We start from the raw sequence: 10,805 nt of genomic DNA, 5'->3' as shown, positions 1-10,805 counted from the left end.
TATACTTATGTTAGGTCGAATGACAGACGGTAGAAGTAAAAAATCCATTTTGTAAAACGGAAATCGGCCGATAGTCAACTGTGGAAAACGTCTACTTTTGTTGATCGTTTTAATTTCACTACATTTTCTTGCTTAAAATAATCTTTACTATATTGCTAAAATTTTGTATTAGTATTTTCAAGAGAATTTACATCGTCAGCGATCTTCGGTAGTGTCGGATTCGTCCACATTTCGACGAAGGATTTCTCAATTGCAATTTGTAGAGCCATAAAACCACTTAACACGTACGGATCTTCAACCATAAACATTGACAAAAATAATTTACATTTTTTACTACGGTACGTCCTTAAGATTAAAGTCAATATAAATAAGATTCTATCACATTTATGGATTACTGCAATAATTACACTACTAATTAAGAGATGATTTACAAGATTGTGAAAAATATTTTTTAAACGCAAAATTCCTCGGGAATAGAATTTCAAAGATCTTGAGTTAATTTGAAATTTAAAATATCAAGCTACAATCTAACGTCTATTTATCAAAAAATATATTTGATAAACACCTTTATGGGCAGGTTCTTTCTCGTGCATCATAATTATTCGATTCTCTCCTATTTCCGACGAGCGTATTTTATATTTTAAAACTTTTGGTTTACCAGATGCAAGTTTCTCGATCTCAAAGATCGCCCATAGTACCTTGGAAGTGTCATTTTTCGTGTAACGCAAATTCACGAGATTGATCTCGCTATCGGCTGCTTGAACTGATATGCAACATGTAGTTTTTATTCTATTTCTCGTTTTAAATATCTTCGAGATAATCTTACCATTCGTACGAAGCATTTTTGCGGCTTTCGACATCAACTCGTCTATAAATGCATTTTTTGGTGCATACCAGCAGTTCACGTCATTCGGCAATTTCGCCAGAATATCATCTCGATTGTATCGATCCAAATCCTTTGTATAAATAAATGTATAGGAAATATCACACATGTATTATATATAAAAAATGTTAGATTATTTATAATTTAGATAATTGTATGTATATAATTAAAAAGCAGCTTTAGTTGTAATTTTTAAATATTTAGCAAAAATATATGAATATATTTTTTATTGATTTAATTAATTAATTATTATTTATTACTTATTTATGCAATTTTATATCTAATAAAATTAATGTTTTGTAAACTATTTTGCATAATTTTGATATTATCTGAAAGATTAGAACTAAAATGTCGAGAAGCATAATATTAGATGTAATATCAATAAATATCATGAAAGATAATTGAGTTATATAACAGAATTACGTAATAAATTCAATTTGTGATACACAATTTTGCCAATACTACTTCAACTACCTGCGAATAAAGAGCATGCGGTTCAAATATCAAACGCATTTGTAGCGAGAAGATAATGGCTATAATAATTTCCAGTGCAGTGGTTATTGGATTATGCAGCCGCATAAGTACGGCTTTCCACATAAGAATCCGCCATCTCGTCCAGAATCTTTGTAATTTCGGATGCCCGACAATTTTTCTTATTCTCAACATCTTGTTTTTAGTCTCCTGATCAAATGTTTACTTGATTATAAATCGCGAGAGGAGAGGTTCAATTTCACACTCTATTTAGCACGGAGATAGAGAAAGCAGGGGTACATTTTCCGCGTTAAAAACTAAACGTTTCTTGACAACCGCTCCTTTGAAAGGATCGAAAGTTTTCTGCAAGATAAAACAAAGAACACGATATCAATCGGAAATTTACGTCGCAGCAGAGCAGACGCTGTTTTTTTGCCATTTAAATTATCAGCAAGACTTGTATATTTTTTTATTAAACTTATTTTTTAGATATTTAAATAAAATATATTCAAGCAAATTTTTTGATTAATATTACAAGATTAGTATAACAAAATTAGTATTTTATCTACATATTTTATTTAGATAAAAGTTAAATAAAATATTTTCAAGAAAATTTTTTTTTTTTTTTTTTAAGTAAAAAAGCGTGATACACATAATATGTTATTAGAGTTTCATTTTTTAAAATTTAATATAGCCGAAATTTTTCGGGGAGAAAAGAAAAGAAGAACGGCAGATTCTTAGGTGTCTACGATCGGCATTATAAATTCGCATATAAATGTCATGGCTACAAACTGTCAGATGACAGATGACATAGTTATCCTGTTAAAATAGCGTTTGACAAATTTCCGGATCCTTAAATAAACTGGCTGCCGCACTGACAACGTTTCGCGAGTAGGAAGGAAAGTGCTCGGTGAATATTACGGTTTGCTAAGGATTACGTCACGAAATCACAGGGCGTTCACCAGAATATTTACGTGCGGATATTTTTCTTTTATTTTCTCCCATTTCTATTCACTTAGTTTTATACTTTCTAACATTCTTTAAGAGATCGCAATAATCTCAATCTAAATTTTACTACTTTGGAAATGATTCTTTTTACTTTTTGCTGTGCAGTTAAATATGAAATTAGATTTATGTAATAAAAATTATAATGATGGTTAATAACGTGGTTGTGTGAGCGTGAAAAAGTTACAATTGTAAAGAGGCGTCATGTTTGGATATTCTGTAACAGAATAAAACTGAAGAATTTTATTTTTATTTATTATCACATTTATGTTTGACAGGATACATTTTTAACATCTATTTCAAGATGAAGAGTATTCAACGTATCTTCAAAGACATTAAATTGCACCGGCTATTTCTGGATCTATCTCTTCTATCAGCAAAAATAAGCTTGGCGATGATAATTGCAACTTTCAGAATGATTGTACCACGTTCCATGAAACGTTTACTAGGTGAAACCGTTCTCGTAAGTTTCCCTTTTCGAAACGAGCAGAAGTGATTGCAATGACTTTATGCACTATATATATATATACACGGAAATGATATTATTTGAACACTGAAATTAGATCACTGGAGCCGGTCACGGTATCGGCCGCGAGTTAGCCATCCAATTGTCATCGATGGGTTGTATAATAATTTGTTGGGACAATGATGTTGATAACAATCGATCAACGATGAGGGAAGTGTCGAAAAATGGCGGAGAAGTATATATTTAAATGCTTATTATATTTTAATTATTTATGCAATATAATAAAAATATCATATTAATAATTAACTTAATATAATATAATATTATTACGTTATATTAAGTAGTATCATATATTCTACTTTGTTATATCCTCTATACTTTTATTTTTAAATGTTTTTTTTTTATGGGCAAGAGAGACAATGTATCACACGAGCATTTTTAATCATGAAACGCATAGCTAAGATATGGGAGTCTTTAGGTTTACGGTTTTGTGGTCGACGTCTCACAGAGATTGGAAGTGCGAGAGACGGTGCGGTTGATGAGAAAAATTGGCGTGCCGGATGTGACGATACTCATTAACAATGCGGCTGTGTTATATCATAAGCCATATCTAAGTTTTGATCCGGATGATGTGGAGAAAACATTCAACGTTAATGTGCTTTCACATTTCTGGGTATGCATCTATTTTTTAATAATGGTAATACATTTATTTACAATCTCCCTTCGAGTTCAATCAATTTAAATAATTCCTGTTAGTATTTTTAAATTATTGGAATAGTACATTTTTTTCTCAAAATTAATAAAATATCTTTCTTTTCTCAAAATGTGTGTAAAATGTTTTATAATGATTTTTGTTTCAAATAGACGATAGAGGCATTTCTGCCTATGATGCTGCAGAAAAATAGCGGTCACATAGTAGCGATAAGTAGCATGTGCGGCATGTACGGGGTGTCGCAAAAAGTGGCATATTGCTCATCAAAGTTTGCCGTGAGAGGTATCTCGCATATATGATATTTCGTTCGCGGTATATTTTCCATGAATTTGATTTTCTTAGGTCTTATGGAGGCCCTACACGAGGAAGTGCGATTAGACGAGAGAAAATCTAACATTCATTTCACGACGATTTATCCGTTTTACGTGGACACCGGATTAGCGAAGGATCCCAAATATAGGTGAAAACGCATTTTGAGTCACCGGCAATAATAAATGCTACGTTTTGTAAGATGTTTTAGTGGAAGACGTGTGCGTAGAGATATGATACGACGCAATTGCAATATATCATTTATTGCACCACACGGTTGTACTCAACGCGTTATTAATTGGTCGAGTACTTTCTAATAGACAGTGTCTGATTTCGTGTCGATGCTTCCGCATTGCGTTTATGTCGATGCACAAGCGTGATAATTTGCGCCCGAACCGCGTCGCTTTATCAATCTTAACGTAGTCTAAATGCGCGCAAGATATAATTGATTAACATACGCTAAGTGAAACCGAGTCGTAAAAATTTAAAATTTAATTTAAAAAATTATATACTATTCTATACTTCACTATATCCGACGATTTTTAGCTTTTGTTCTTTTAAGATCATGAAATTAAAATTTTAAGGGGAAATATTTGATGTTATTTATATATAATGGAATTTTATTATATTATAATTTTACAGAGAAAAAAGAACTTAAAAATACTTTGTACTTGTATAAATTTAAGTTTCATTACATACTACAAAATTATCAAGCGGTTATATAACGATATCGATTATAGTGACTTGATTACTTCGCGGAAAGTTGACAAAGAAATTACTATACGAAGAATGATTTTCTTAATGAATATATTTGCAATATATATGATTTATATTTTTTTTATTACAATAACATTTTCTTGTGCCCGCTTCGTTAAATTACTTCTGTTCTTATGTGGTGAATTAGAAAGAAACTTTAATCCAGAATTAATTGCAGATTTCCTTATATCTTCAGCGTCGTGACGCCAGAATATGCTGCCCGAGAGATAATTAAAGCAATTCAAAGAAATTACACAGAGTACTCAATACCGCGGTGTCTCCTTTCATTGAACGCGATTAATAGGTATAGATAAAATAGATATATAAAATTGCGCCGAATGTATAAAAAATAATTTCTTTTTAATATGCGCATTGCTTCCGACAATTATTTAATAATATTTTTTTTTGCATAGCTTTGCAATTAATTTATAAATAATTATCTCTGATAGAAATTTTACACGATGATATGCCTTTTTTAATTTCGTTTCTTTTTCAGAATTGTTCCGGAAAGCGTAATGCGCTTGATACTAGATTTTTTAGCGGATGTCGATCGAAAACAAAGAGAAAAGGATGTAATGAATTTATAATTAGATTTAGAGTAAGCTTAGCTTAGAGGAATTGTATAAAGTGAAAATGCTTATATTTATTTATTAGATACAGACTTTACATAATCGTTAAAACAAGATGAATTTTATAGAGTAATAATTTATCATTAGATTAATAAATATTTTTATACAATTAATTTTATTTTTTATTATATATAAGCTATTCTTTATTTTGGTTTTAAGTTCGTTTAATGCAACTTAGTATTTCCGTGAACTTTCTTTCAAATTATAATTATTATAAAATATATCTTGTAAGATAGATTTTATACACATCTTAAAAAATTGATGATTTTTGATAATGGACATTTTTGATTTTTTCACGATGTTGTTGAATAATATAACTACAATCCTACAGTTATAAAAAGGTCAATGACTGACGTGGGACACATTAAAAGGAATAGCGTTCTTTTAGAAAGTAAACCAGACATATCAAATGCGCGGTCAGAGATACGAGTCATTATCGTCGAATTGCTGCTTATATAATTAATAACATCGGCCTCGATCAGCACTCGGCAATATACGAATCACCATATTTTTTTATCAATTTTCAACGGGATTGTACTTATCGTGTAATAAATCACATTGCCAAGTGTTCTATCCTTGTTTCACTTCTGTGATTTTTACAATTTTAATTGCAGATTTCTCGCCCGGTATATGATTTTACGCTGCCTAATTACGTATTACTTAGCGTCGCGAGTGCACTTAGAAATTTTTATTCGACTGCCATCTTAAACTGTGTGCAAAGCAAATTAAAAGAAAAATGTTTCCCTGTTTATACAGGGTGGCCCCGAACGTACCAGCCAGACTTTGAGATCTTATAAGAAATTTAATTCTGAACAAAAAGTTTCCTATAAACATGGGTCGAAAAATGCTTTCTTAAGAAGTTATCGCTCAAAAACCTCTGAAATCGTGATTATTTTACACATTTTTCCAAATATCATGGAAAATGTGCGTCTTTTAACAAAAAGTACCGAAACAAAAGTTGTAGAAAATTAAATTATCTTTCAAATGAGATCAAAATGATTGTTGTACGTTCCATAGATTTTGATATAACCAGTTTCAAACGTACAAAAAGTGCTTTTGTTACTTATTGTTAGATGCGCATACGGCGTCTTTTAACAAAAAGTTGAATCAGGAGGAAATCCGTAAAGCGACTAGATCGGTCATTACTCGATGCCGAAAGTGTATTGAAGCTAGGAGGGGACATTTTGAGAGCAGTTAGTTTTTTCACGTCTTTATTCATTTTCTACTATTACGTGCTATTCTAGTTTAAAGAAAGATAATTTAATTTTCTACAACTTTTGTTTCGGTACTTTTTGTTAAAAGACGCACATTTTCCATGATATTTGGAAAAATGTGTAAAATAATCACGATTTCAGAGGTTTTTGAGCGATAACTTCTTAAGGAAGCATTTTTCGACCCATGTTTATAGGAAATTTTTTGTTCAGAATTAAATTTTCTATAAGATCTCAAAGTCTGGCTGGAACGTTCAGGGCCACCCTGTATAGATACTTTATTTACATGGATACCTCATTCCTTGGTAAAATTCCAAGGCAATAATATGCGCATAAATAAAATATAATTCATGATTTTTTCGCTTTAATATCGTGGTTTTTTTCGCCATATGAAATATAACGTTAAAATAGTGGCAACTAATATATGACAAGTAACATGTATGTGACCTTAACTCAATGAGCGGACGTACCTTTCTTGAGATTTTATATTACGATTTTCTCACAAATGCCACATATTGAATTTATATAATTTATCTTTATTATTATAATTCTATGAAATAGGTTCTATTCTCTATATAAAATATGTAAAATAATTTATTAAAACATAAATGAACGAGGCATTACAATAAATATAATATTATGTAACATTTCATGCGATTGAGTTTCACTATAATCAATGTAATTTGTTGCAAAGTAAAGCGTATCTTAACGAGAAACACACTAATATTCGAGTAGCTTGTTAGTCAGCAACAGTCTTAAAGTCCGAAATTTTTCAGACAAATCCAGTTCTTTACTAGTATATCTTAGTTTCAATGCGAGTAACAAAACCCTTCATGCGCGAATTAATTTACAGACAAGACGATGCCGTGTAAGTAATATGGAGATTAGCCTTGAGATAATTCGGTTTCATTGTACTTCTTATACTTTTATGTTTTGTTACCTCATCGCGTTTCCAAGTATCATTAAAATACAAATAGATGACTTCTTGATAAAAGACAAGATTTATGATTGCACATTAAAAATTAAGAAATATGAAGAACTGTACATACTATTCTGTCTTAAATTATATAAATTTAAAACTAATATAAGTACTCTAATTTACTCTAAGAAAAAGTAAATGCATATTAACTAAAAAGTTGAATGCATTGAGTTGATTTTATGGAAGACAAGAAACATAAAAGCTATTTTGGTATGCGCGAGAAACGCTGGAAGGGCAGTGGCCTTGACTCAACGTAGTAAAAGAAACCGGATTAAAGATCTACAGAGTTGAAGAATCGGGATGTTTTTGTTCTTTTTCCACTATCCAGACAGTATAAAAAAATATCTAAAGGACGATCAGACATTTTTAAATTATTTTTATACATCTTTTGGAGACATGTGTTGTCTAAGTATAGATTATGCAGTCAATGTTTCCAAATTTACTTAATTTAGAGCCTTTTTATGATACAGTCATTCGTTATCGCATTAATCAGAGAAAACGTGTGATTAATATTGCCATACTACTGTGTAACTATTCTTATTTCCGTTAATATTTCAACATATTATTAAAGCAGTACAAGGTTAAAGCAACCTTTTATTGACCTTTCTGTATGAAATGTTTACTTCTCATAGAATTTATTGCAAAATTACATATTGTGATTAAATAAAAGCATGCTGATAACATTATAAATTCATATTATATAAAGTATTTGCAATTCAAAATGAGTTTCTTGCTTTATATGTATATGTACCAAAACAATTACTAAGTAGTAATTATTAAATAATAGTGTTATAATGCTATCGAAATTCTTCTCTGCATTGGAAATAATATATGCAATTGTAAACTCCACATATGTACAATTATAATTTTTAATAATCTTTTATAATCTTTTATAATTTTTATAGTTTTCTTCGACGTAAATGTATTGATTATATCTATATATATTGAGACGTTCAGAAGTTTGTGTACACATGCCACGTGTCTAGAATGGATAAGATATTGTCGCTTTAAGATATGATTAAACATGGGTTACTCTGTGATAGAAAGGTTACTGTCGTATATATTTATGAGTTTCTTGATTTTTCAGTAAACAGTTTTTTCTAAGAATTTTTTTTGTTTAAAGATTTACATTTTTTTTCTGTCTCTGAGCAATGAAAGTAAAAGATTTATAGCTATAATATATACGCTGCTATAATTTTTAAGAATAAAATTTCTTTTTTTTATCAAACCAAAAATGCCCTAATTAAAGCGATCTGTGGCCTGATCGAGATCGAAACTAGAGTGGAAAATCAAGTTCAGCTCAATATGATCGATGGATGGATGCATCATCGAGTGATGGCACTAAAGTTCAGGTTCGTGCGTCACACACACTCGAGTGAGGAAGAAAACGAAGATGACAAACAAGACGACGACCTTGCCTACACACTTTATTGCCGAGTTGGTTGCAGTGTTTCGTTCAGTCAAGTTCAAGCGAGTCGAGCGTTCTGACCGTTCGAGCGTTCTGACTATTGCCGCCGTCGTTGTTACATTCACCATTACGGTGGAATCGTTGCTCCCACGCGTTCCCTACCTTCACGAAACTGTCGAGGAACCTGGAGATTCAGGCTGATCCAGTGATCTACGCGTCTGACAGGGTAACGTTTCGCGCCAAGAGTGCATTTCCTCCTCACGCATGTATTTTTGTGTATAACGTGAAGCAAATTTTGAAGAATTGTTCAAACTAGTGTATCAAGATAGCCAAGCTGCATCTTCAGTAATATTAATCGTGTTTTAAAATTTAATTTGTGTTATCATAAAATAAGAAGTTGTGTTATGATAAAAACAAGAAGCTTAAAGTGCCTTGCATCTTTATTTTATCTTTTATTGATTTTCAAAGTATACTTTTTATTGTTATTTTTGGGCGAATCTTTGAGATCTAATATATCATTTTTCTGTTTTAATTTTCTAGCGCTCATTAAATTTTTATTAAAATTTCATGAAGATATGATACGATCTCAACACGAACTTGGAAATTAATATATTACAGTTTATTTAAATTGTATGCATTGTAATTGTGTATATTACAAGTAAAGTAATTTTTTTTTATGTATAAAGTTTGTAGAGAGTAATGCAGGTAATTTAAAGACCTGAAGATTATTGAAAAATTTATTATCTATGGAAAAAAACATTTGATATTTTTGATGATCTTTCACTGCTGATTCGACTGCATTTCTGCTGACATGACAAAATAAAATTACAGTTTAGTTACAGTTACGAAAAAGACATTTAACGGTTGTTGTAGTTTTAATTTCGACTACTAGATTAAAGAAAAATATTGGAACTGATCAAATTACGGTTTAATTTACTATGATTCTTTCAAGAATATTTTTTAGTCTCTCTGTTTCTTTAAATTATTGCGGAATATGAGAAAAACTGAAAAAAAGTCGTCGATTAAAAAAAATTTAATTGGTCTCACTGAAGAAGAGAAGAAGATTTAATTAATACAAATTCTAGTTTTATTCAAGGTGTCTAGTGCTTAAATTATTTCGTAATATCTTGGTGTCTTTAAATTTTTTTTTGCAGAAGATTCATAGCTCCATATAAAATCCCCATATTTTACTTAACATTGGAAACCGGTATTTTAATAAATTCTGAAGTCACTACATTAATAAATATGTAATTTCATAGTAATTTATAAGATGTAATTGTAATAATAATTATAATATATTAGTATAATTTTATATATTTATATATAGAGAGATATATACAATAATTTTACAGTAATATAATAATTATAATAAATAGCTATAATAATAAAATGCCATTTAGAAAATAAACATAAAAGCACAAAATTGCGCGATATATATTAGTCTTTACAATCTTGTTTCAAGGATACAAGGAAATCTTGGCGTGGCTTGCATGCCGAGAAACATATTACAACGGAAAATATATAGATGTTTACCTCGAATTGCCTCTTAGAACTAGTTCAATACTATTATCGGAATTATAGAGATTGTCAGTCAAAATTCAATCTAGATCTCGGTTTTTCTATTTTTTCCAGTTTTTCTGGATTATCTGTTAAGATTGCAGATCAGATCATACATTGCGATCGTATGTATGTATATGTATAGTAAAACTTTGAACCTGACGTAAGAGATCTAACTAAAGATGATTCTGCACAATTACACTTAAATGCATCATAAGATATGATCATCTGTCTATCACTGTACACAAATCAAATTCCCTCCATTTCAACCTCAATCAATAAAACGATAATATCGTGATTTCTTTAAAAAGAGTAAAGTCTCTTTGTACTTATTGTTAGTATATTTCGTTTTTTATCAGAGAGAAAGAATTGTATTGCAGTATGGGTTATTAAGATTTCCGAAAGTCACCGATTACAAT

The 10,805-nt window shown here is 30.3% G+C and overlaps 2 protein-coding genes and 1 pseudogene across 2 annotated transcripts in view; 2 read left to right on the top strand and 1 right to left on the bottom strand.

Moving 5' to 3' along the window:
* Positions 1–1,549, bottom strand: part of LOC115244170 — an 11,589-nt gene extending 10,040 nt beyond the window's left edge. The window contains exons 1-3 of the mRNA XM_029821605.1: positions 1,358–1,549; positions 827–956; positions 566–763 (exon numbers count right to left, since the gene is read on the bottom strand). Coding sequence (XP_029677465.1) covers positions 566–763; positions 827–956; positions 1,358–1,549 — 520 coding nt within the window. The remainder of the gene's footprint in view (positions 1–565; positions 764–826; positions 957–1,357) is intronic.
* Positions 1,550–2,092: 543 nt separating this feature from the next.
* Positions 2,093–5,204, top strand: LOC115244212 (annotated as a pseudogene).
* Positions 5,205–8,849: 3,645 nt separating this feature from the next.
* Positions 8,850–10,805, top strand: part of LOC115244188 (estradiol 17-beta-dehydrogenase 11-like) — a 9,325-nt gene continuing 7,369 nt past the window's right edge. Inside the window, exon 1 of the mRNA XM_029821640.1 lies at positions 8,850–9,055. The gene's annotated coding sequence lies outside the window, so the exon portion shown is untranslated. The remainder of the gene's footprint in view (positions 9,056–10,805) is intronic.

This window comes from Formica exsecta, unplaced genomic scaffold, assembly GCF_003651465.1.
Source record: "Formica exsecta isolate Colony F162 unplaced genomic scaffold, ASM365146v1 scaffold80, whole genome shotgun sequence".
Taxonomy (NCBI): Eukaryota; Metazoa; Arthropoda; class Insecta; order Hymenoptera; family Formicidae; genus Formica; species Formica exsecta.
The sequence above is the reverse complement of the archived record's forward strand: the minus strand, read 5'-3'. Positions and strand labels throughout refer to the sequence as shown.